Raw genomic sequence first — 25,439 nt, 5'->3', positions numbered from 1 at the left:
GTTTAACCAGTTAAAGCAATTCCACTGGAGAGTTTAACCAGTTAAAGGAATTCCACTGGAGAGTTTAGCCAGTTTGGAGTCCCAAACCTTGGAGACCCCAACTCACAACCCTCCACACCAGGAGACCCCAAACCTTGGGAAGCCCAAATCCTGAGGAACCCCCAACCCTGGACACCCCAAACCTTAAAGGATTTCAAAGCTTGGAAATCCTAAATCTTGGAGCCCAAATTCCCTGGGATCTGGGGAGGTTCTGGGATCAGGGCGGACATTTGGGACTGGGGGGCAATCTGGGATCAGGGGGGCTTGAGGGGACTGGAAGGGATCCAAGCAGGAGAGGTTATACCTGATATTATTGGAGAATTAAAGCAGTTCTGATGGGAAAAGGTGGGAAATGTGAGGGGAGAAAAAGGGCAGGAAATGTGAGGGGAGGAAAAGGGCAGGAAATGTGAGGGGAGAAGAGGGTGGGAATCGTGAGGGGAGAAAATGGAGGGGATCTTGAGGGAAGAAAAGAGTGGAAAATGTGAGGGGAGAAAAAGGGGGGGAAATGTGAGGGGAGAAAGGTGCAGGAAATATGAGGGGAGAAAAGAGCAGGAAATGTGAGAGGCAAAAATGGCAGGAAACATGAGGGGAAAATATGGGAAGTCTGAGGGTAAAAAGGGTGGGAAACGTGAGGGGAAAATGAGGGAAATCTGAGAGGAAAAAGGGCAGAAAATGTGAGGGGAAAAGTAGTGAGAAATGTGAGGGGAGAAGAGAGTTGGAAATGTGAGGGGTAAAGGAGTGGGGAGGATGAGGGGAGAAAAGGGTAGGAAATAAGAGGGGAAAAGGGAAAGAAACGTGAGGAGAGAAAAGGGAGGGAATCGTGAGAGGAGAAAAGAGCGGGAAACGTGAGGGGAAAAAAAGCAAAACCTGAAGGGAGAAAAGCCAAAACCATGAGTGGAAGAAGAGCCATGAAACACGAAGGGAAAAGAGAAGAAAACACGACGTGAAAAAGGCAGGAAAGGCGCTCCCAATTCCTCGGGTGCCTCCTCCCCAAAAGGAAGCGCAGACTCCGGGGGATTGCTCAGACATTTTATTTCTGATGGGGCTCACGGGGCCTTCGCTGCCTGCACCCTCTTCTTCCTCACCGCCACGGGCTTGTGGCTGTGCAGGACGGCCTGGAGGGGACAAAAATGGGGGTCAGAGGCCCAAAAATAACAGGGAATCTCTGGGGATGATTAATTTAATTAGGGGAGCACACCCTAAATTATCCCTCCGAGCACCTGGTTCAAGTTTGGGGACCATCCCCAGTTTTGAGGATCCCTCTCCAGGTTCACAAAGGCCTTCTACTCCCCCTGCTTTTGGGATTTCCCCAAATTTTAATCTCCCTTAAGAGATTTCAAGAGTCCCTCCATGTTTTTTGGGGGGAAAATCCTTCCGGGACGTTCAGGACTCCTGTTGGGTTACGAGACCCGCGCAAAGCTCTTGCCATGTTTTGGAACCTTTTCCCCAAAATTTTGGGGGGTTTTTGGGTTCCTCCCCAGTTTTAGGGTCAACCCCACAGATTTTTGGGGACCCCCGGGGTCACTGTACCCCCTCCAGCTCTGGGAAATCGTGCAGTGAAACTGCTGGAACTGGCTTATTTCTCTACCAGAACTGGTTTAACTGGTTTATTTCTCTGCCAGAACTGGAGTAACTGGTGGAACTGGTGTATTTCTTTACCAGAACTGGTTTAAATAGTTTATTTCTCTAATACAACTGGAGTAACTGGAGTAACCGGTGTATTTCTCTACCTGAACTGGTTTAACTGGTTTACTTCTCTACCAGAACTGGAGTAACTGGTGGAAGTGGTTTGTGCAATAATTTTCCAATCAGTGACTCTGAGGGTCCCCCCATTTCCCATGTGTCCCTTCCCTGCTACCCCCGATCCCAGACCCCCCCCAGACCCCGCGTTCCCCCCTCAATCCCCCTCCCCAATCCCTCCCCCCACAAACCCCCTTGGACCTTCCCATTCCCAGATTTCCTGAATTCCAGATCCCAAATCCCGCGTTCTTTTACTCCATGGATCGAGTTCTGAAATTCTCCTTTTATTGAGCAAAGCAAACAAAAGGGGGACAGGAGAGGTCTGGAGTGTAGGGGATTGACAATTGGGAAGGGATTGGGGAGGGGACAAATTCTTGAGGGCCAACAGGGAAACTTCTAGGGGGTGGCAGCTGGCAAGTGAAGGCATTGACACCTAACAGTGCGAATAACAACTGGGGTACAGAATCTAAAATAGAGCAAAGAGATACAAATGAGAGACAGCATTACCGGGAGAAGGAGAGGATGGGTGCTGGCACACAAATTAAATTGAAACAAAAAGCAGAACCCTGCCACAACATCTGAGGGTTCCTCGTGGGGTCTTCAGGGCTCTGAGGTGGTCTCAGACCTGGTTCCAGGGCTGGCCACGAGGCCCAGCTGAAGGCTCTCACTTCTCCTAGAAGTGCAGTGCCCTGGCTTTGAGCTCTCTGCCCAGGCTCTTCTGTTCCTCCACCTTCACCTTGATCACGGCGTCCCAGGCCCGCAGTGTGGCAGCCATCAGCTTGGAGGGGCCGGTGCTCATCTCATCCAGCTCCTGGTATTCCCTGAGGACCATGGAGGCGAAGTTGTCGCCACGGGCCATCCTGAGCAGGCGCTGGTAGGCGGCGTCCAGGCCCTCCTTGTGAACCTTGTCCAGGAACAGCTCCAGATCCATCTCGGGGTGGAACCAGTCGTAGTCAAAGGCTGCCGTGGAGCTCCCCTGTTCCTCCATCTTCACCTTGATCACGGTGTCCTGGCCCTGTGACATGGTGGCCGTCACCTTGACGGGGCCGGCGTTCAGCCGGGCCGTCTCCTGGGATTCCTTGAGGATGACGGAGGGGAATGCGAGGTCTTCATTGGAGCTTCTGCAGCAGGAGATCCTGACCAGGCGGTGGTAGGCGGCCTCCAGGTACCCCATGTGAACCTTGTCCAGGGACAGCTCCAGGCCCATCTCGGGGGAGAACTCGTCGTAGTCGATGGGGTTGGAGAAGTAGATGGCCAAGGTGAAGGGCTTGGCCTGGAAGGCCAGGAGCCCCTTACAGCCGTAGCGGCAGGTGTGGCTCTGGAACTTGCAGGTCGTGGAGGAGCCGGGGGCCACCGAGGGCTCGGGGGTCCAGAGCCTGTGGCCGTTGAAGAAGAAGGTCCTGGAGAAAGGGATTTGAGCAGTGGGGTCAGACAGGGGTGGTGGGAGCCACGGCCAAGGTGTCCCCACTGCCACCGGGACCTGGGAGATGATCCTGACCCCGGAGATGATCCCAGCCCAGGACAGAGATCCCACCCTGGGGTGCCACCCGAGGGTCCCCCCGATGTCGCCCCCCTGGCCTCACCTGGGGTCCTTCAGGACAATGTTCTTGGTGTTGTTGGAGACCTGGATCTCCACAGAGCGGCTGACCTTTACCTCCTCCTCAGAGTGGCTGGCGTTGGACCCCATCCTGGCTTGGGATCTTCCTCAGCTCCTGGAATCTCAGCTCTGGGCTCTCCTCAGCTCTGAGCTCTGCTCAGCTCCTGGAATCTCCTCAGCTCTGAGCTCTCCTCAGCTCCTGGAATCTCCTCAGCTCTGAGCTCTCCTCAGCTCTGAGCTCTCCTCCGCTCTGAGCTCTCCTCAGCTCTGAGCTCTGCTCAGCTCCTGGAATCTCCTCAGCTCTGAGCTCTCCTCAGCTCTGAGCTCTCCTCAGTTTTGGAATCTCCTCAGCTCTGGGCTCTCCCTGCCTCCAGACCCCTCCCCTCTCCCCCCACCACGGGGTCTCCTCCCGGTGCTCTCGGCACAGCCGGGGCTGTTTCCATCTCCCAAAAATAACTTCAGGTCGAACTGACCTAGACCAGCAGCTGCTTTCCCAGAAAGGAGAGCTTCAAATTTCACTTTCGCTTTCACCAGTGACTTTGCACACCCAACCCCCTCCTTCCCATGGAATTCTGGCACCGTTACAGAATTCTGTGTGGATAAACCCAAAATATCCTGGAATTCTGTGCATCCCTGAAATCACCATTCCCGGGAGGAACGCACCTGGGGCAGGTACCTGGGGTACAATGCTGGGCTAGAATGGGGAAACTTTTGGAAAAAAAATTGGTTTAACCGGTTCAAGTAATTCCAGTTAAAAGTTTAGCCAGTTAAATCAATTCCTTTGGAGAAATGAACCAGTTAAAGCAATTCCACTGGTGTTTTTAACCAGTTAAACCAGGTCCACTGGAGATTTCAACCTGTTAAACCAATCCCATTGGAGAATTTAACCAGTTCAAGCTATTCCACTGGAGAGTTTCACCAGTTAAACCAGTTCCACTGGAGATTTTAACCAATTAAACCAGTCCCACTTGAGAGTTTAGCTAGTTAAACCAGTTCTGCTGGAGAAATAAAGCAGTTAAACCAGTTCCATTGGAGAAAAAAACAAGTTTTAAAAAAGGGCAGAAAATGTGAGAGGAAAAAAAGAGTGGGAAATGTGAGGGGAAAAAGGGCGGGAAACGTGAGGGGCGAAATGGCAGGAAAAATGAGGGGGAAAGGGAGAGGAAATGTAAAGGGGAAAAGAAGAGGAAAGAGAGGGAATTGTGAGGGGAAAAAGGGTGGGAAATGTGAGGGGGAAAGGAGAGGAAAATGAGGAGAAAAGTGTGGGAAACTTGAGGGGAGAAACGGACAGGAAACATGAGGGGAAAAGTGGGAAATGTGAAGGGAAAAGGGCGAGAAATGTGAAGGGGAAAAGGGCGGGAATTGTGAAGGGGAAAAGGGCGGGAATTGTGACGGGGGAAAATGGAGGAGATTGTGAAGGGAGAAAAGAGCGGAAAATGTGAGAGGCAAAAAGGGTGGGAAACGTGAGGGGAAAATATGGGAAGTGTGAGGGTAAAAAGGGTGGGAAATGTGAGAGGAGAAAATGGAGGGGAACTTGAGGGGAGAAAATGGAGGGGAATGTGAGGGGAGAAAACGGAGGGAGATGTGAGGGGAGAAAAAGGGTGGGAAACGTGAGGGGAAAATGTGGGAAGTGTGAGAGGAAAAAGGGCAGAAAATGTCAGGGAAAAGTAGTGAGAAATGTGAGGGGAGAAGAGAGCGTGAAATGTGAGGGGAAAAGGAGTAGGGAGGATGAGGGGGGGAAAGGGTGGGAAACTTGAGGGGAGAAAAGGCAAAAACCACGAGTGGAAGAAGAGCCACGAAGCACAAAGGAAAAAGAGAAGAAAACACAACGTGAAAAAGGCAGGAAAGGCGCTCCCAATTCCTCGGGTGCCCCCTCCCCAAAATGAAGCGCAGACTCCACTCAGGTTGTAAGACGCTTGCAAAGCTCTGGCCACGTTTCAGAACCTTTTGCCCAAAAATTTTGGGGGGTTTTTGGGTTCCTCCCCAGTATTAGGGTCAGCCTCCCACAGGTTTTTGGGGACCCCCGGGGTCACTGTACCCCCTCCAACTCTGGGGAATCCTCCAGTGAAACTGGTGGAACTGGCTTATTTCTCTACCAGAACTGGGTTAACTGGTTTATCTCTCCAACAGAACTGGAGTAACTGGTGTAACTGGTGTACTTCTCTACCACAACTGGTTTAACTGGTGTATTTCTCTACCAGAACTGGAGTAACTGGTGGAAGTGGTTTGTGCAATAATTTTCCAATCAGTGACTCTGAGGGTCCCCCCATACCCCATGTGTCCCTCCCCTGCTCCCCCCGATCCCAGACCACCCCAGACCCCGCGTTCCCCCCTCAATCCCCCTCCCCAATCCCTCCCCCCACAAACCCCCTTGGACCTTCCCATTCCCAGATTTCCCGAATTCCAGATCCCAAATTCCGCCTTCTTTTACTCCACGGATCGAGTTCTGAAATTCTCCTTTTATTGAGCAAAGCAAACAAAAGGGGGACAAGAGAGGTCTGGAGTGCAGGGGATTGACAGTTGGGAAGGGATTGGGGAGGGGACAAATTCTTGAGGGCCAACAGGGAAACTTCTAGGGGGTGGCAGCTGGCAAGTGAAGGCATTGACACCTAACAGTGCGAATAACAACTGGGGTACAGAATCTAAAATAGAGCAAAGCGATACAAATGAGAGACAGCATTACCGGGAGAAGGGGAGGATGGGTGCTGGCACACAAATTAAATTGAAAGCACAAAGCAGAACCCTGCCACAACATCTGAGGGTTCCTCGCGGGGTCTGCAGGGCTCTGAGGTGGTCTCGGACCTGGTTCCAGGGCTGGCCACGAGGCCCAGCTGAAGGCTCTCACTTCTCCTAGAAGTGCAGTGCCCTGGCTTTGAGCTCTCTGCCCAGGCTCTTCTGTTCCTCCACCTTCACCTTGATCACGGCGTCCCAGGCCCGGAATATGGCGGCCGACAGCATGACGGGGCCGGCACTCATCTTGGCCAGCTCCTGGTACTCCCTGAGGACCATGGAGGGGAAGTTGTCACCGCGGGCCATCCTGAGCAGGCCCTGGTAGGCGGCGTCCGGGCCCTTCTTGTGAAGCTTGTCCAGGAACAGCTCCAGATCCATCTCGGGGTGGAACCAGTCGTAGTCGTAGGCTGCAGTGGAGCTCCCCTGTTCCTCCATCTTCACCTTGATCACGGTGTCCTGGCCCTGTGACATGGTGGCCGTCACCTTGACGGGGCCGGCGTTCAGCCGGGCCGTCTCCTGGGATTCCTTGAGGATGACGGAGGGGAATGCGAGGTCTTCATTGGAGCTGCTGCAGCGGGAGATCCTGACCAGGCGGTGGTAGGCGGCCTCCAGGTACCCCATGTGAACCTTGTCCAGGGACAGCTCCAGGCCCATCTCGGGGGAGAACTCGTCATAGTCGATGGGGTTGGAGAAGTAGATGGCCAAGGTGAAGGGCTTGGCCTGGAAGGCCAGGAGCCCCTTACAGCCGTAGCGGCAGGTGTGGCTCTGGAACTTGCAGGTGGTGGAGGAGCCGGGGGGCACCGAGGACTCGGGGGTCCAGAGCCTGTGGCCGTTGAACAAGAAGGTCCTGGAGAGAGGGATTTGAGTGGTGGGGTCAGACAGGGGCGGTGGGAGCCACGGCCAAGGTGTCCCACTGCCACCGGGACCTGGGAGATGATCCTGACCCCGGAGATGATCCCAGCCCAGGACAGAGATCCCCCCCTGGGGTGCCACCCGAGGGTCCCCCCGATGTCGCCCCCCTGGCCTCACCTGGGCTCCTTCAGGACAATGTTCTTGGTGTTGTTGGAGACCTGGATCTCCACAGAGCGGCTGACCTTTACCTCCTCAGAGTGGCTGGCGTTGGACCCCATCCTGGCTCGGGATCTTCCTCAGCTCCTGGAATCTCCTCACCTCTGAGCTCTCCTCAGCTCTGAGCTCTGCTCAGCTCCTGGAATCTCCTCACCTCTGAGCTCTCCTCAGCTCTGGGCTCTCCTCAGCTCTGAGCTCTCCTCAGCTCTGAGCTCTCCTCAGCTCCTGGAATCTCCTCAGCTCTGAGCTCTCCTCAGCTCTGAGCTCTCCTCAGCTCTGAGCTCTCCTCAGCTCCTGGAATCTCCTCAGCTCTGAGCTCTCCTCAGCTCTGAGCTCTCCTCAGTTTTGGAATCTCCTCAGCTCTGGGCTCTCCCTGCCTCCAGACCCCTCCCCTCTCCCCCCACTCCGGGGTCTCCTCCCAGTGCTCTCGGCACAGCCGGGGCTGTTTCCATCTCCCAAAAATAACTTCAGGTCGAACTGACCTAGACCAGCAGCTGCTTTCCCAGAAAGGAGAGCTTCAAATTTCACTTTCGCTTTCACCATTGACTTTGCACACCCAACCCCCTCCTTCCCATGGAATTCTGGCACCGTTACAGAATTCTGTGTGGATAAACCCAAAATATCCTGGAATTCTGTGCATCCCTGAAATCACCATTCCCGGGAGGAACACACCTGGGGCAGGTACCTGGGGTACAATGCTGGGCTAGAATGGGGAAACTTTTGGAAAAAAAAATTGGTTTAACTGGTTCAAGTAATTCCAGTTAAAAGTTTAGCCAGTTAAATCAATTCCTTTGGAGAATGAACCAGTTAAAGCAATTCCACTGGTGTTTTTAACCAGTTAAACCAGGTCCACTGGAGATTTCAACCTGTTAAACCAATCCCATTGGAGATTTTAACCAGTTCAAGCTATTCCACTGGAGAGTTTCACCAGTTAAACCAGTTCCACTGGAGATTTTAACCAATTAAACCAGTCCCACTTGAGAGTTTAGCCAGTTAAACCAGTTCTGCTGGAGAAATAAAGCAGTTAAACCAGTTCCTTTGGAGAAATGAACAAGTTTTTTAAAAGGGCAGAAAATGTGAGAGGAAAAAAAGAGTGGGAAATGTGAGGGGGAAAGGAGAGGAAAATGAGGAGAAAAGTGTGGGAAACTTGAGGGGAGAAACGGACAGGAAACATGAGGGGAAAAGTGGGAAATGTGAAGGGAAAAGGGCGAGAAATGTGAAGGGGAAAAGGGCGGGAATTGTGACGGGGAAAATGGAGGGAAACGTGAGGGGGAAAATGGAGGAGATTGTGAAGGGAGAAAAGAGCGGAAAATGTGAGAGGCAAAAAGGGTGGGAAACGTGAGGGGAAAATATGGGAAGTGTGAGGGTAAAAAGGGTGGGAAATGTGAGAGGAGAAAATGGAGGGGAACTTGAGGGGAGAAAATGGAGGGAAATGTGAGGGGAGAAAATGGAGGGAGATGTGAGGGGAGAAAACGGAGGGAGATGTGAGGGGAGAAAAAGGGTGGGAAACGTGAGGGGAAAATGTGGGAAGTGTGAGAGGAAAAAGGGCAGAAAATGTGAGGGAAAAGTAGTGAGAAATGTGAGGGGAGAAGAGAGCGGGAAATGTGAGGGGAAAAGGAGTAGGGAGGATGAGGGGGGGAAAGGGTGGGAAACTTGAGGGGAGAAAAGGCAAAAACCACGAGTGGAAGAAGAGCCACGAAGCACAAAGGAAAAAGAGAAAAAAACACAACGTGAAAAAGGCAGGAAAGGCGCTCCCAATTCCTCGGGTGCCCCCTCCCCAAAATGAAGCGCAGACTCCACTCAGGTTGTAAGACGCTTGCAAAGCTCTGGCCACGTTTCAGAACCTTTTGCCCAAAAAGTTTGGGGGGTTTTTGGGTTCCTCCCCAGTTTTAGGGTCAGCCCCCACAGATTTTTGGGGACCCCCGGGGTCACTGTACCCCTCCAACTCTGGGGAATCCTCCAGTGAAACTGGTGGAACTGGCTTATTTCTCTACCAGAACTGGGTTAACTGGTTTATTTCTCTGCCAGAACTGGAGTAACTGGTGTAACTGGTGTACTTCTCTACCACAACTGGTGTAACTGGTGTATTTCTCTACCAGAACTGGAGTAACTGGTGGAACTTGTTTGTGCAATAACATTATTATGCAATAATATTCCACCCAGTGACTCTGAGGGTCCCCCCATACCCCGTGTGTCCCTCCCCTGCTCCCCCCGATCCCAGACCCCCCCAGACCCCGCGTTCCCCCCTCAATCCCCCTCCCCAATCCCTCCCCCCACAAACCCCCTTGGACCTTCCCATTCCCAGATTTCCTGAATTCCAGATCCCAAATCCCATGTACTTTTACTCCACGGATCGAGTTCTGAAATTCTCCTTTTATTGAGCAAAGCAAACAAAAGGGGGACAAGAGAGGTCTGGAGTGCTGGGGATTGACAGTTGGGAAGGGATTGGGGAGGGGACAAATTCTTGAGGGCCAACAGGGAAACTTCTAGGGGGTGGCAGCTGGCAAGTAAAGGCATTGACACCTAACAGTGTGAATAACAACTGGGGAACAGAATCTAAAAATAGAGCAAAGCGATACAAATGAGAGACAGCATTACCGGGAGAAGGGGAGGATGGGTGCTGGCACACAAATTAAATAGAAACACAAAGCAGAACCCTGACACAGCGTCTGAGGGTTCCTCGGGCGGCCTGCAGTGTTCTGGGGTCGTCTTGGACCAGGTTCCAGGGCTGGCCACGAGGCCCAGCTGAAGGCTCTCACTTCTCCTGGACGTGCCGTGCTCGAAAAGGGTTCTCTGCCCTGGCTTCGGGCTTTCTGTCTGGGCTGCTCTTTTCCTCCACCTTCACCTTGATCACGGCATTCCGGGCCCGCGATATGGTGGCCGTCACCTTGACAGAGCAGGCGCTCAGCTGGACCTTCTCCTGGGATTCCTTGAGGACGATGGAGCGGACGTCTCCAGGGTCAATGGAGGATTCGCCGCGGCGGGAGAGCCTGACCAGACGGCCGTAGGCCTCCTCCAGGTTCCCTTTGTGAACCTTGTCTTTGGATAGCTCCAGGCCCACCTTGGGGGAGAACCGGTTGTAGTCGACAGGGTTGGAGAAGAAAATGGCCAAGGTGAAGGACTCAGTCTCGAAGGCCAGGACCCCATTACAGCCCCAGAACCAGGTGTTGTTGGTGAACTTGCAGGTGCTGGAGGAGCCAGGGGCCACCGAGGGCTCAGGGGACTTGAGGCTGTGGCCACTGAAGAAGTAGATCCTGGAGAGAGGGATTTGAGCGGTGGGGTCAGACAGGGGTGGTGGGAGCCACAGCCAAGGTGTCCCACTGCCACCGGGACCTGGGAGATGATCTCGACCCCAGAGATGATCCCAGCCCAGGACGGAGATCCCACCCTGGGGTGCCACCTGAGGGTCCTCCCGACGCTCCCCCGGCCTCACCTGGGGTTCCTCAGGACGATGTTCTTGGTCTTGTTGGAGATCTGGATCTCCACAGAGCGGCTGATGTTCACCCCCATCCTGGCTCGGGATCTTCCTCAGTTCTAGGCTCTCCTCAGCTCCTGGATCTCCTCAGTGCCAGGGTATCCTCAGCTCTGGGCTCTCCTCAGCTCTGAGCTCTCCTCAGCTCTGAGCTCTCCTCATCTCCAGGCTCTCCTCAACTCTGGGATCTCCTGAGCTCTGAGCTCTCCTCAGTTTTGGAATCTCTTCCTCATTCCAGGCTCTCCCTGCCTCCAGACCCCGCTCCCCCCACTCCGGGGTCTCCTCCCGGTGCTCTCAGCAAAGCCGCGGCCGTTTCCACCCCACATAAACAACTTCAGATCAAACTGATCAAAAACAACAGCCGATCTCCCAGAAACGAGAGTTTTTACTTTTACTTTCGCTTTTGCCGTGGATTTTGCACACCCAGCCCCCTCCTTCCCATTGAATTTCGGCACCATTACAAAATTCTGTGTGGATAAACCCAAAAATTTCTGGAATTCTCTGCATCCCTGAAATCACCAGTACCTGGAATGTCCCCGGCTTGGGAAGGACACACCTGGGGCAGGTACCGGGGGTACAGTACTGGGCTGGAATGGGGCAATTTTCAGGGAAAAAATGAGGGTAGGGAAAGGGCAGGAATGGTGGGGATGGGGCTGGTCCATGGCCCTAACGAAGGGCTTGGGAGAACTGGTCTGACTGGGGGAGTCCCCGGGGTGGGAGGGACCCTGGGATGTGGAATGGGATAGACCAGTTCCACTGGAGAAATAAACCAGTCAAACCAGGTCCACTGGAGATTTTAACCAGTTAAACCGGTTCCACTGGAGAATTCAACCAGTTAAAACCAGTTCCACTGGAGTTGTTAATGTGTTAAACCAATTCCATTGGAGATTTTAACCCATTAAACCAGTTCCACAGGAGATTTCAACCAGTTGAACCAGTTCCACTGGAGAGTTTAACCAGTTAAAGGAATTCCACTGGAGAGTTTAGCCAGTTTGGAGTCCCAAACTTTGGAGACCCCAACTCACAACCCTCCACACCAGGAGACCCCAACCTCGGTGACCCCAAACCTTGGGGGAGACCCCAAACTCATGACCCCAAACCTTGGGAAGCCCAACCCTTGGTGAGCCCAAACTTGGAGACCCCAAACCTTGGGAAGCCCAAATCCTGAGGAACCCCCAACCCTGGACACCCCAAACTTTAAAGGATTTCAAAGCTTGGAAATCCTAAATCTTGGAGCCCAAATTCCCTGGGATCTGGGGAGGTTCTGGATCATTTGGGACTGGGGGGGCGATCTGGGATCAGGGGGGCTTGAGGGGACTGGAAGGGATCCGAGCAGGAGAGGTTATACCTGATATTATTGGAGAATTAAAGCAGTTCTGATGGGAAAAGGTGGGAAATGTGAGGGGGAAAATGGAAGGAATCGTGAGGGGAAAAAATGGAGGGAAACGTGAGGGGAGAAGAGGGCGGGAATCGTGAGGGGAGAAAATGGAGGGGACCTTGAGAGGAGAAAAGAGTGGAAAATGTGAGGGGAGAAAAAGGGGGGGAAATGTGAGGGGAGAAAAAGGGGGGGAAATGTGAGGGGGGAAAGGGTGGGAAACATGAGGGGAAAATATGGGAAGTCTGAGGGTAAAAAGGGTGGGAAACGTGAGGGGAAAATGAGGGAAATCTGAGAGGAAAAAGGGCAGAAAATGTGAGGGGAAAAGTAGTGAGAAATGTGAGGGGAGAAGAGAGCGGGAAATGTGAGGGGTAAAGGAGTGGGGAGGATGAGGGGAGAAAAGGGTAGGAAAAAAGAGGGGAAAAGGGAAAGAAACGTGAGGAGATAAAAGGGAGGGAATCGTGAGGGGAGAAAAGAGCGGGAAACGTGAGGGGAGAAAAAGCAAAACCGGAAGGGAGAAAAGCCAAAACCATGAGTGGAAGAAGAGCCATGAAACACGACGGGAAAAGAGAAGAAAACACGACGTGAAAAAGGCAGGAAAGGCGCTCCCAATTCCTCGGGTGCCTCCTCCCCAAAAGGAAGCGCAGACTCCGGGGGATTGCTCAGACATTTTATTTCTGATGGGGCTCACGGGGCCTTTGCTGCCTGCACCCTCTTCTTCCTCACCGCCACGGGCTTGTGGCTCTGCAGGACGGCCTGGAGGGGACAAAAATGGGGGTCAGAGGCCCAAAAATAACAGGGAATCTCTGGGGATGATTAATTTAATTAGGGTAGCACACCCTAAATTATCCCTCCAAGCACCTGGTTCAAGTTTGGGGACCATCCCCAGTTTTGAGGATCCCTCTCCAGGTTCACAAAGACCTTCTACTCCCCCTGCTTTTGGGATTTCCCCAAATTTTAATCTCCCTTAAGAGATTTCAAGAGTTCCTCCATGTTTTTTGGGGGGAAAATCCTTCGGGGATGTTCAGGACTCCTGTCGGGTTATGAGACCCGCGCAAAGCTCTTGCCATGTTTTGGAACCTTTTCCCCAAAATTTTGGGGGGTTTTTGGGTTCCTCCCCAGTTTTAGGGTCACCCCCCACAGATTTTTGGGGACCCCCGGGGTCACTGTACCCCCTCCAGCTCTGGGAAATCGTGCAGTGAAACTGGTGGAACTGGCTTATTTCTCTACCAGAACTGGTTTAACTGGTTTATTTCTCTGCCAGAACTGGAGTAACTGGTGGAACTGGTGTATTTCTTTACCAGAACTGGTTTAAATAGTTTATTTCTCTAATACAGCTGGAGTAACTGGAGTAACTGGTGTATTTCTCTACCTGAACTGGTTTAACTGGTTTATTTCTCTACCAGAACTGGAGTAACTGGTGGAAGTGGTTTGTGCAATAATTTTCCAATCAGTGACTCTGAGGGTCCCCCCATACCCCGTGTGTCCCTTCCCTGCTACCCCCGATCCCAGACCCCCCCCAGACCCCGCGTTCCCCCCTCAATCCCCCTCCCCAATCCCTCCCCCCACAAACCCCCTTGGACCTTCCCATTCCCAGATTTCCCGAATTCCAGATCCCAAATCCCGCGTTCTTTTACTCCACGGATCGAGTTCTGAAATTCTCCTTTTATTGAGCAAAGCAAAAAAAAGGGGGACAAGAGAGGTCTGGAGTGCTGGGGATTGACAGTTGGGAAGGGATTGGGGAGGGGACAAATTCTTGAGGGCCACCAGAGAAACTTCTAGGGGGTGGCAGCTGGCAAGTGAAGGCATTGACACCTAACAGTGCGAATATCAACTGGGGTACAGAATCTAAAAATAGAGCAAAGCGATACAAATGAGAGACAGCATTACCGGGAGAAGGGGAGGATGGGTGCTGGCACACAAATTAAATTGAAAGCACAAAGCAGAACCCTGCCACAACATCTGAGGGTTCCTCGCGGGGTCTGCAGGGCTCTGAGGTGGTCTCAGACCTGGTTCCAGGGCTGGCCACGAGGCCCAGCTGAAGGCTCTCACTTCTCCTGGACGTGCCGTGCTCAACAAGGGTTCTCTGCCCTGGCTTCAGGCTCTCTGCCCGGGCTCTTCTGTTCCTCCACCTTCCCGTTGATCACGGCGTCCCAGGCCCGCGATATGGCGGCCCTCACCCTGCCAAGTCTGGCACTCCTGGAGTTCTCTGAGGACCATGGAGGGGAAGTTGTCGCCACGGGCCATCCTGAGCAGGCGCTGGTAGGCGGCGTCCGGGCCCTCCTCTTGAACCTCGTCATGGAACTGCTCCAGATCCATCTCGGGGTGGAACCAGTCGTAGTCAAAGGCTGCAGTGGAGCTCCCCTGTTCCTCCACCTTCACCTTGATCACGGTGTCCTGGCCCTGTGACATGGTGGCCGTCACCTTGACGGGGCCGGCGCTCAGCCGGGCCGTCTCCTGGGATTCCTTGAGGATGACGGAGGGGAATGCGAGGTCTTCATTGGAGCTGCTGCTGCGGGAGATCCTGACCAGGCGTTTGTAGGCCTTCTCCAGGTCCCCCTTGTGAACCTTGTCCAGGGACAGCTCCAGGCCCATCTCGGGGTGGAAGAGGTTGTGGTTGGTGGGGTTGGAGAAGTAGATGGCCAAGGTGAAGGGCTCGGCCTTGAAGGCCAGGACCCCGTTACAGCCCCAGAGACAGGAGTTGCTGGTGAACTTGTAGGTGCTGAAGGAGCCGGGGGGCACCGAGGACTCGGGGGTCCTGAGGCTGTGGCCGTTGAAGAAGAAGGTCCTGGAGAGAGGGATTTGAGTGGTGGGGTCAGAGAGGGATTTGAGCAGTGAGAGCCACGGCCAAGGTGTGATGATCCCGACCCCAGAGATGATCCCAGCCCAGGACGGAGATCCCACCCTGGGGTGCCACCCGAGGGTCCTCCCGATGCTCCCCCGGCCTCACCTGGGGTTCCTCAGGGTGATGTTCTTGGTGTTGTTGGACATCTGGATCTCCACAGAGCGGCTGATGTTTGACCCCATCCTGGCTCGGGATCTTCCTCAGCTCCTGGAATCTCCTCAGCTCTGAGCTCTCCCTGCCTCCAGACCCCTCCCCTCTCCCCCACTCCAGGGTCTCCTCCCTCTGTGCTTGGCACAGCCGGGGCTGTTTCCATCTCCCAAAAATAACTTCAGGTCGAACTGACCTAGACCAGCAGCTGCTTTCCCAGAAAGGAGAGCTTCAAATTTCACTTTCGCTTTCACCAGTGACTTTGCACACCCAACCCCCTCCTTCCCATGGAATTCTGGCACCGTTACAGAATTCTGTGTGGATAAACCCAAAATATCCTGGAATTCTGTGCATCCCTGAAATCACCATTCCCGGGAGGAACACACCTGGGGCAGGTACCTGGGGTACAATGCTGGGCTAGAATGGGGAAACTTTTGGAAAAAAAATTGGTTTAACCGGTTCAAGTAATTCCAGTTAAAAGTTTAGTCAGTTAAATCAATTCCTTTGGAGAAATGAACCAGTTAAAGTAATTCCACTGGTGTTTTTAACCAGTTAAACCAGGTCCACTGGAGATTTCAACCTGTTAAACCAATCCCATTGGAGAATTGAACCAGTTAAAGCAATTCCACTGGAGAGTTTCACCAGTTAAACCAGTTCCACTGGAGATTTTAACCAATTAAACCAGTCCCACTTGAGAGTTTAGCCAGTTAAACCAGTTCTGTTGGAGAAATAAAGCAGTTAAACCAGTTCCTTTGGAGAAATGAACAAGTTTTTTAAAAGGGCAGAAAATGTGAGAGGAAAAAAAGAGTGGGAAACGTGAGGGGAGAAAAGAGTGGGAAACGTGAGGGGGGAAAAGGGTGGTAAACATGAGGGGATAAAAGCAGGAAATGTGAGGGGAAAAGGGTGGGAAATGGGAGAAAAGGATTTTTTCAAAGCCCCCACTTGGCCAGAGCAGCCCATCCTGCAGCACCCCTGTGGCTCAGAGCCCTCCCTCATGCTGGGGGCACGGAGGGGACACGGCCCTGGAGGAGGCTCCTGCTCCTGAGACAGGAGCGAGGCTGCAGCTGCAGCCTCTGGGCCCTGCAGAGCTCCCAGCCCCGGCACAGGGTGCTGGGCGGCCCCGGCACAGGGTGCTGGGCAGCCCCGGCACAGGGTGCTGGGCAGCCCCGGCACAGGGTGCTGGGCGGCCCCGGCACAGGGTGCTGGGCAGCGCCGGCACAGGGTGCTCCCAGCCCCGGCACAGGGTGCTCCCAGCCCCGGCACAGGGTGCTGGGCAGCCCCGGCACAGGGTGCTGGGCAGCCCTGGCCCAGCCTGGGCACCGTCCTCACCAAGCACATCCTCCACATCTGCTCTGTCTGCGCCAGGTGAGCTCGTCCCACCTGAGGAGCTCTGCTGCAGCCAGGACGGCTTCCTTGGAGGCCTGCGGGACAGGAGCTGGGAGGTGGCGCCCTCCCCGCCCTTTTCTCCCCTCACATTCCCCTCCATTTTGTCCCTTTTTGTCCTCCATTTTGTGGAAGGAGCCCCGGCCCAATGCCCGGGACCCCCGGGGGGTGTCAGCCCCCGTCTCTGGCTCAGGGCTCAGCCTGGACATGGCCACGCTGGGGCCTGGTCACTCCTGTGAAGGACCAGCCGCACCAGGGCCTCCCACGAGTTCCTCCTCATGGCCTTGGTGTCCCTCCGCGCTGTTTTGCCCAGCAGGTCTCTGAAGAGGCGGATGCAGCGCTCCCGCACACGCTTTTCCTCCTGCGAGGAAGAGGAAAGGTGATCTTCACACACAGCAGCTCCCTGCCCGCGGCCACCAGGGCTGAGCTGAGGTGGCCGAGGCCAGGGGCGATGCTCTGGGGTGGGCAGAGGCAGAGCTGGGCTGCAAGGCTCCAAATCCATCCCAGGAGAGCCCAGGGGAGCAGGGCCTGATCCCAGAGCTGCTCACAGGGTGTTGGAGTCCAGGACATCCCTCTGGCCACCCTGGAGGGTTTGCAGACCGGACAGGGGGTCTGGGGTCTGTACAGGGGGCTCAGCCAGCCTCACACAGAGCCCAGGAGGGCACTGCCTCTGATCCCTGCCATGGCAGTGAATGCCCACAGTGTGTGAACAATCACAAGCTGAGAAAATTCAAAATAAATAGTATTTAGTTTATCAGAGAGTCTGAATGTAGAATTTGGGATTTTTAGTATATGGGCTTGAAGAGGCAAGATGGAGGCATTGGGGAGTGGCCCCTGTGCTCCTTGTTCTTGTTCTCATCCCCCATCTTGTGCTGAGTTGGGTTTTAGAGATTGGTTTAGACTAGAAATGACATGTTAGCATAGGTAGTAGGTATTGATAAAATTTTGTAAATAAAAAGTAAATTTTGGACAGTGGTTGGATCAGGGGAATGGTACAAAACGTCCGGGACTCTCTGATCCACCCAGTCCCCCGCGTGTCCTGCTCTGCTGGGGACGCCCTGCAGAGCTGGGACAGAACTGAGATAAGGTTCCCTGCCAGAGAGGCCTGGCAGAGCTGGGACAGAACTGAGAGATACTGAAGAATAAACAACCTTGGAAATGTGCACTGGAGGACTCAGCTTGTCTGCTCTGCCTCTGGTGTGAAACACTTAGGGCAAAGAGAAGACTGAAAACCTGATTAACTCTGGGAACAGCAACCCAGAGGAAACTCCCAGGGAACAGCAACCCTGGGGGAACCCTGAGCACCTTGGGGAACACCAACCCCAAGGAGAATCTCAGGGAATCAACAACCCTGCTCGCAGGGCAGCTGGCAGTGCCCTGGGTCCCTCTGCAGGGCTCAGGCTCCCACATCAGCCTCACGGCATCAAAGAGGCGCCAGAGCCTCTGCACCACCCTCACGGCCACGGCGCCGGCCTCGCTCCTCCTCAGCTGCTCCAGCACGCTGTGGCACGTGTCCGTGGCCAGCACTGAAATGTCCCAGGACCAGCACTCAATTAAAACAATAGTATGAAGCTGGTTGCAGAAGCTGACACTTGTTCCAAAGCCAGGCTACGTCAAATTCAGATTGTGCGTCTTCTACCTTCCCCCCCTCAACTACCCGCGGTTAACTTTTACAGTTTTTTTAACCCTCCACTATCACAGGGATCCCAGCAGCTCGGGCAGCAGACCCTTCATTCTCCTTGCCTGCACCAAAGGCAGTTTCCATCCTGTGAGAACTTCTGTGCCTGCTTTGTCCCCAGGCAGCCCCCAGGACACAGCACGGAGCAGTCACTGCAGCACAGACCCCCAGCCCAGCCCAGGCCAGCCCAGCCCAGCCCAGCCCAGTCCAGCCCAGGCCTGCCCAGGCCAGGCCTGCCCTGAGCCCTCAGAGCCCAGGTGTCCCAGGTGTGCCCTGCCAGCCGCCTGCTCACCGCCCGGGCTCTCTGCGACAGCGTCACAGCCCCGAGAACCAGAGGGACCATTTCCTTTCCTGGACACCTCACAAGGTTTAACCTCTTGTACAGCGGCCCCGCTTTGTTCTCCAGCACATCACCAGAGGCCAGCAGCTGTAAGAAAGCAGCAGAGAGGCCGGGCAGAGCTGGCAGGGCCCCCCTGGCACTGCTGAGGGCAGGGGCTCCTTGGCTTTCCCTGCTGCCTCACAGCCAGGAAAGCGAGGCAGGACTTCTGCTGCCCAGTGAAGAGGCTCCCGTGCTGCTCCCAGAGTTTGATGTGCAGCTCCCTCAAAACCTTCTGCAGAGCGTGGTGCACGGAGAGCATCGCCTCGCACAGACAGACTGTGCTGCTGCAGGGCAGAGCGCTGTCAGCAGGGCTACCCCGGCCACCGCAGCACAGCCGGGACAGCCCTGCAGGGCTCGGGGGGCCCGGGGACCCTGCCCGGGCACGGGGGCACTGCTGAGGGGTGTTCCCCGTGGGGCTGGGAGCAGAGAGCTGGCTCTGGGCTGCTCGGGAGCTCACAAAACACACTCAGGACTCCCCAAAATCCCATCATGACCTCCCAAAACCCACCTGAGACCCACCAAATCTACTCAGGCCCTCCAAAAACCCACCCAGGACACCTCAAATCCCCTAGGGACCTCGCAAAACCCGGCAAGAACTCCCCAAAGTCCTCTCAGGACCTCTCAAAACACACCCAGGACATGCCAAAATCCCATCATGACCTCCCAAAACCCACCCAGGACCCCCCAAATCCCCCAGGAGCCTCGCAAAACCCACCCAGGACCCCCCAGATCCCCTGGGGTCCTCCCAAAACCCACCAAGGACACGCCAAAATCCCATCATGACCTCCCAAAACCCACCTGAGACCCACCAAATCTACTCAGGGCCTCCAAAAACCCACCCAGGACACCTCAAATCCCCTAGGGACCTCACAAAACCCAGCAAGGGCATGCCAAAATCCCATCACGACCTCCCAAAACCCACCCGGAACCCCCCAAATCCCATAGGGACCTCCCAAAACCCACATGGGACCACCCAAAATCCTCTTGGCACCTCTCAAAACACACCCAGGACATGCCAAAATCCCATCATGACCTACCAAAACACACCCGGGAGCCTGAAAAATCCTCTCAGGAACTCTCAAAACAAACCCTAGACCCACCAAAATCCCCTTTAGACCTCCCAAAACAGACCCGGGAGCCTGCAAAATCCCCTCGGGACCTCCCAAAATTCCCTGTGGGGCTGGGCTGGGCAGCATGGTGGCATGGAGGGGCCCTGCTCCCTCTGGGGCTCCTGCAGTGTTCCTTGGCTCTGGCAGCCAGAGAGTCTCAGGCCCCTCTCCCCACAGGGAACAAACCCTCGGGGCAGTCGGGGCCGGTACCTGGACATGGGAGCCACCTCCAGAGCTGTGCTGACCACTTGCCCAGGCCACTTGGTGGCCCTCAGGACGAGCGGTGCGGGAAAGCTGCGAGCGGTTGTTGCGTTTTCCTGGTCACAGTAGGCAAAGATGTGTCTGACGGTGTTTGGCACCTGCAGGGAGCACAGGTGAGGGCGGTGCTGCCCTGCCCATCCCTGGCTTGGGCTGCCCTCCCATCCCTCTGCCGGGATTAAAGGACGCAGTTAACTCCTCTCAAAGCTCTGCCAAAGAAAGGAGTTCACATAAGATAAACCACACCACCAGATGGCAAAATTAAAGGTGTTAATCCCAGCTCTGAACGCAGGTTTGCCCGCTGAGGCAGATGTGGGTGAGCTGCTCTGCTGCCTCCAGGTGGCTTCAGGAGCCTCCCGCACCTGGCTCTGGCAGGGAAGGAGCAGGGACCTGACAGGGCTCAGGGGCAGGGCGAGCCAGCCACGGGCCACTTACAGCCATCAGCCACGGGCCACTTACATCCATCAGCCACGGGCCACTTACATCCATCACCCATGGGCCACTTACACCCATCAGCCACGGGCCACTTACACCCATCAGCCACAGCTCGGGGCATTTCACGGCCGCCTCCAGGAACTCCACTGGCCCTTGCTTGTCCAGGAGACTGGAGCGTCCCAAGATTTCAATGGCCGCAAGGACGATGCCTGTCCTCTCAGCAGGCCTGAGGAATCTCCCAAAGGCCTGTGGCAGGGAGGAAGGGATCAGAGCCCAGTGCCAGCCAGTGCCCCGAGGGCGCTGCTTGGCTGGGCAGTGCCAGCAGCCCTGGCCAGAGGGGCTGGGCTGTGCTGGTGGCAGTGGCCACAGGAAAGATGGCAGCAGGGCCCACAGTCCCTGAGCAGGGGAGGATGAGGATGGCCCAGGGCAGGGAGGAAGGCTGGGCTCTGGGACATGGGGCGGGGGCACTGCCAGGACCTGGGGCAGGGCTGGGGAGCTGCTGCTGCTGGGACACCACAGTGTTCCCTGCCCGCCTTTCCTACCCTTTTTCCCCCTCACATTTCCCACTCTTTTCCCCCCTCACATTTCCTGCCCTTTTTCCCCCTCATGTTTCCCACCCTTTTCTCCCCTCACGTTTCCCACCCTTTTTCCCCCTCACATTTCCTGCCCTTTTCCCCCCTCACCTTTTCTGTCTTTTCCCCCCTCACATTTCCCACTCTTTTCCCCCCTCACATTTCCCGCCCTTTTCCCCCCTCACATTTCCTGCCCTTTTTCCCCCTCACATTTTCCACCCTTTTCTCCCGGCAGGTGCCGGGTCACAGGGGGATCTTTGTGCCGCTCCATTTTCCCCACTGCGATGCTCCCACTGAAACATTTCACACCCCGCGCTGCTCCCTTCTCCCGCTCCCCCTGCCCTTCCCTCTGCGGCTGGATTGAGAAGAGAACTGCAGGCAAAAAATCATCCGTGGCATCAGCAGGGGATTTGTGTGAGCAAAGGGGTCCAGAAACAGCAGGGCTGTCTCTGGTGAAAAAAAGAATTGCGAGAATTGCAAGAAATTGGGGGTGGGAAATGTGAGGAGAACAGGGTGGAAATGTGAGGGCACAAAATGGTGAGAAACGTGAGGGGAGAAAAGGGTGGGAAATCTGAGAGGAAAAAAAGGTCACAGGTTGAATTAAGAGCAATTGACTAAAAACAGCAATGGAAAAAGCAAAGAGCCCCGAGCTGCCAAAGCTTATGGACGACAAAGGAGAGAAAAGGCTGTGAGGACAGCGAGGTGGACGGACATGGAGACACCCAGGGGTGGATGGCTGGAGAGGAACAGCCAGACTTGGGAGGGAAACAAAAGAGCAAAAAATATGAGGGGACAAAAGAGCAAAAAATATGAGGTAAAAAATGGGAAATGTAAGGGGGAAAAAGGCTGGGAAATGTGAGGGGAAAGGGGGTGAAACAGGAGGGGGGAAAGGGTGGAAAATATGAGGTAAAAATGGGAAATCTAACGGGGAAAAGGCTGAGAAACATGAAGGGAAAAGGGGGTGAAACAGTAGAGGAAAAAGTGCAGAAAATATGAGGTACAAAATGGGAAATCTAAGGGGAAAGGGCTGGGAAACGTGAGGGGGAAAGGGGGTGAAACAGTAGAGGAAAAAGGTAAAAAATGCAAAATCTAAGGGGGAAAAGGCTGGGAAACATGAGAGACAAAAAGGGCGGTAAACGTGAGGAGGAAAAAGGGTGGAAAATATGAGGTAAAAATTGGGAAATGTGAGGGGGAAAAAGGCAGGAAATATGAGGGGACAAAAGGGCGGGATCAGGAGGGGAGAAAAGTGGGGAAATGTGAGGGGAAATGGGTGTGAATCATGAGGGGGGGAAGGACAGAAAAGGTGAGGCAAAAAATGGGAAACATGAGGTGAAAATGGCACAAAATGTGAGGGGGGAAATGGTAGGAACATGGGGGGGAACAGCAGAAAATGTGAGGCAGAAAAAGGGCAGGAAGTGTGAGGTAAAAAATTGGAAATTTGAAGGTGAAAATGGTGGGAAACATGTAAGGAAATAATATTGGGAAGTATGTGGGGGGAAATGCATGGGCAGAAATGTGAGGTAAAAAATGGGAAATGTGCAGTGAAAATGGCAGGAAAAGTGAAAGGAGAAAATACTGGGGAATGTGAGGGGGAAAACAGGTGGAAAATGTGAGGTAAAAAATGGGAAACGTGAGCTGAAAATGGTGGGAAACATGAAAAGAGAAAATGTTGGGGAACGTGAAGGGGAAAATGAGTGGGGAATGTGAGGGGGGAAATGGGTGAAAAACGTGAGGTAAAAAATGGGAAATGTGCGGTAAAAATGGTGGGAAACCTGAAAGGAGAAAATACTGGGGAATACGAGGGAGGACAAGAACTGAAAACGTGAGGTAAAAAATGGGAAATGTGAGGGGGAAAGTGGTGGGAAACATTTAAGGAAATAATATTGGGAAGTATGTGGGGGAAAATGGGCTGAAACGTGAGGTAAAAAATGGGAAATGTGTGGTGAAAATTGCAGGAAAAGTGAAAGGAGAAAATGTTGGGGAATGTGAGGGAGGACAAGGGTGGAAAAGGTGAGGTAAAAACCGGGAAAAGTGAGGGGAAAAGTGGTGGGAAAGGTGAGCAATCCGTGCTGAGGAGCCTCTGGCAAGGGCCTGGCCACCAATGGTCCCTGTGGGGGATTTTATCAGCCCCAAAATCTGCTCCAGGGACTGCTCATCCCAGGGAGAGTCAGACCAGTCTGAGTTATTAGTCAAGTCTGACATTAATAGTATTATTAGTTATATTAATATCACAATAATAATGATAATTATAATGGTAATTATAATTATAATTATCATTATCATTATAATCCCTTTAACAAACATACTGCTTTTAATTTATTCTAGTATATTTGATATTGTTATATTGGTATATTATTACAGATTATCTTTTATTTATATGATATCCCATTATTGTTGTTATTGTTATTATTTGTAGTAGTAGCAGTAGCAGTAGTAATAAAACTTATTTTGGAGTAAATCCCTCACTCGGGGAGCAGGAAGGCAATGAGCAGCTCTCAGGACAGCCAGGGGGAGGTCACCGGACGCGGAAAACCCCAAATCAAGTCATTTCTCTCTTCCACTGCACAGAAATGGGTTCGGGGACAAAACCTTTGAGGATTTCTGGGCTCAAATCGGACCCAAAAAGCGCCAGTTCTATTTTCCGCCTCCTGCTCGCCCCAAACCCGGCGGCTTTTTCGCTTAAATCCGCGGATTTCTCGGGTTTCTCGCTAGGAAAATCAGGTTTTCCCGCAGAGCCGGGTTGGCCGCGCCGTGCGCCGCCTTGCAGCAGGAGCCCGGATAGCTCAGTCGGTAGAGCATCAGACTTTTAATCTGAGGGTCCAGGGTTCAAGTCCCTGTTCGGGCGGGCGCTCCTTTTGCCCTTTTCGCGCGGAGGGAGCGGCGCGGCGGAGGGGTCAGCGAGGGGCGCGCGGCGCAGCGCGAGCCGGTCCCATGGTGTAATGGTGAGCACTCTGGACTCTGAATCCAGCGATCCGAGTTCGAATCTCGGTGGGACCTGCGCCTCCCTTTTGTGGTGTGGGTGCTTTCCCCGCCCCGTTCAACCGAGGCCTTGGCTCGTTAAAATATAAAAATATTAAAATGTTTTAATATTAAAATATTGAGATATTGAAATATTGAGATATTGAAATATTGAGATATTGAGATATTGAGATACTGAAATATTGAAATGTTGAGATATTGAAATATTGAAATATTGAGATACTGAAATATTGAAATATTGAAATATTGAGATATTGAAATATTGAAAATTGAAATATTTAAATATTGAGATATTGAAATATTGAGATATTGAAATATTGAGATATTGAAATATTGAAATATTGAAATGTTGAGATATTGAAATATTGAAATATTGAAATGTTGAGATATTGAAATATTGAAATATTGAAATATTGAAATATTGAAATATTGAAATGTTGAGATATTGAAATATTGAAATATTGAAATGTTGAGATATTGAAATATTGAAATATTGAGATATTGAAATATTGAGATATTGAAATATTGAAATATTGAAATGTTGAGATATTGAGATATTGAAATATTGAGATATTGAAATATTGAAATGTTGAGATATTGAAATATTGAAAATTGAAATATTGAGATATTGAGATATTGAGATATTGAGATATTGAGATATTGAAATATTGATATATTGAAATATTGCGATATTGAGATATTGAGATATTGAAATATTGAAATATTGAAATATTGAGATATTGAAATATTGAAATGCTGAAATATTTAAATATTGATATATTGAAATATTGAGATATTGAAATATTGAAATGCTGAAATATTGAAAATTGAAAAATTGAAATATTGAGATATTGAAATATTGAAACATTGAGATATTGAAATATTGAAATATTGAAATATTGAAATACTGAAATATTGAAATATTGAAATGTTAATATATTCGAATATTGAAATGTTAGAATATTGAAATATTAAAATGCGAATATGACTATGACTATGGATATGGATATGGATATGAATATTGAGCTAATATCGATAACCGACTGAGACTGACAAAAAACCCTCTCTAACAGTTAAAGTTAGAAAGCATGTGTTTATTATTTAAAGTTAGAAAGTATATGTTTATTATTTAAAGTTAGAAAGTGTATGTTTATTATTTAAAGTTAGAAAGCGTGTGTTTATTATTTAAAGTTAGAAAGTGTGTGTTTATTATTTAAAGTTAGAAGGTGTGTGTTTATTGCAACGCGTGGGATCGCTCCCTAATGCACACTGCAAAAATCACAGGTAATTGCAAAGCCTTTTATTTACAAAAATGTTGAATATACAAAGTACAAATGCATATTCATACCCCTGTCACTTCCTCTTCTCCGCTCTGTGCTAATTAACAAAAAGGCGATTAAGCACGCGGAGTTTGTTCCCTGAAATGGGTCAGGGGTCCTTTTGTGAGGAGTGGTCACCAAAAGGAAGAAGTAAAACGAGTCTTCCTCGTTCTAAACTTTCAGATTTTCACTGCAGATGTGATTGATGGCTGGTAGAACTCCCTGTTTCTGTTTTCCAGGACTATTTCAGTGGTTTCTGGAAACAGGAGGTCCGGTGTTGTATTGATTAGTTTCTCTGTTTGACAAGCAATGAGTTA

At 52.3% G+C, this 25,439-nt stretch overlaps 3 protein-coding genes and 2 non-coding genes across 6 annotated transcripts; 2 read left to right on the top strand and 3 right to left on the bottom strand.

Annotated features, from left to right (window-relative positions):
* Positions 1-2,048: 2,048 nt before the first annotated feature.
* Positions 2,049-4,483, bottom strand: LOC134565436 (uncharacterized). The gene is made up of 2 exons (XM_063425022.1): positions 3,363-4,483; positions 2,049-3,179 (listed from the first exon to the last, which is right to left on the bottom strand). Exons 1-2 carry the CDS (start codon positions 3,464-3,466, stop codon positions 2,453-2,455), a joined length of 831 nt encoding a protein of 276 aa, XP_063281092.1. The 5' UTR covers positions 3,467-4,483; the 3' UTR covers positions 2,049-2,452.
* A 1,335-nt stretch (positions 4,484-5,818) lies between these two features.
* LOC134565437 (uncharacterized) lies at positions 5,819-7,708 on the bottom strand. 2 transcript variants are annotated; one of them, XM_063425024.1, is made up of 3 exons: positions 7,326-7,708; positions 7,133-7,290; positions 5,819-6,950 (listed from the first exon to the last, which is right to left on the bottom strand). In XM_063425024.1, the coding sequence occupies exons 2-3, from the start codon at positions 7,231-7,233 to the stop codon at positions 6,224-6,226; spliced, it is 828 nt and encodes a 275-aa protein (XP_063281094.1). In that variant the 5' UTR covers positions 7,234-7,290; positions 7,326-7,708; the 3' UTR covers positions 5,819-6,223. The 2 variants fall into 2 exon arrangements, with proteins under 2 accessions (XP_063281094.1, XP_063281095.1); XM_063425025.1 differs by having other exon boundaries at positions 7,133-7,273.
* A 4,997-nt stretch (positions 7,709-12,705) lies between these two features.
* Positions 12,706-15,479, bottom strand: LOC134565431 (uncharacterized). The gene is made up of 4 exons (XM_063425017.1): positions 14,969-15,479; positions 14,199-14,806; positions 13,862-13,866; positions 12,706-12,774 (listed from the first exon to the last, which is right to left on the bottom strand). Exons 1-4 carry the CDS (start codon positions 15,043-15,045, stop codon positions 12,706-12,708), a joined length of 759 nt encoding a protein of 252 aa, XP_063281087.1. The 5' UTR covers positions 15,046-15,479.
* An 8,117-nt stretch (positions 15,480-23,596) lies between these two features.
* TRNAK-UUU (transfer RNA lysine (anticodon UUU)) lies at positions 23,597-23,669 on the top strand. Its single transcript has one exon. It is a non-coding gene; the product is annotated as a tRNA-Lys (tRNA).
* Positions 23,670-23,749: 80 nt separating this feature from the next.
* TRNAQ-CUG (transfer RNA glutamine (anticodon CUG)) lies at positions 23,750-23,821 on the top strand. Its single transcript has one exon. It is a non-coding gene; the product is annotated as a tRNA-Gln (tRNA).
* The last annotated feature ends 1,618 nt before the right edge of the window (positions 23,822-25,439 follow it).

This window comes from Prinia subflava, unplaced genomic scaffold (genome assembly GCF_021018805.1).
Source record: "Prinia subflava isolate CZ2003 ecotype Zambia unplaced genomic scaffold, Cam_Psub_1.2 scaffold_48_NEW, whole genome shotgun sequence".
NCBI lineage: Eukaryota > Metazoa > Chordata > Aves > Passeriformes > Cisticolidae > Prinia > Prinia subflava.
The sequence above is the reverse complement of the archived record's forward strand: the minus strand, read 5'-3'. Positions and strand labels throughout refer to the sequence as shown.

Coding starts and splice junctions, on each gene's coding strand:
- LOC134565437 (XM_063425024.1), bottom strand. CDS start 7,233: ATGGGGTCCAACGCCAGCCACTCTGAGGAGGTAAAGGTCAGCCGCTCT. Junction 6,951..7,132: donor ATTGTCCTGAAGGAGCCCAG/GTGAGGCCAGGG, acceptor CCCTCTCTCCAG/GACCTTCTTGTTCAACGGCC.
- LOC134565431 (XM_063425017.1), bottom strand. CDS start 15,045: ATGGGGTCAAACATCAGCCGCTCTGTGGAGATCCAGATGTCCAACAAC. Junction 14,807..14,968: donor ATCACCCTGAGGAACCCCAG/GTGAGGCCGGGG, acceptor CCCTCTCTCCAG/GACCTTCTTCTTCAACGGCC.
- LOC134565436 (XM_063425022.1), bottom strand. CDS start 3,466: ATGGGGTCCAACGCCAGCCACTCTGAGGAGGAGGTAAAGGTCAGCCGC. Junction 3,180..3,362: donor ATTGTCCTGAAGGACCCCAG/GTGAGGCCAGGG, acceptor CCCTTTCTCCAG/GACCTTCTTCTTCAACGGCC.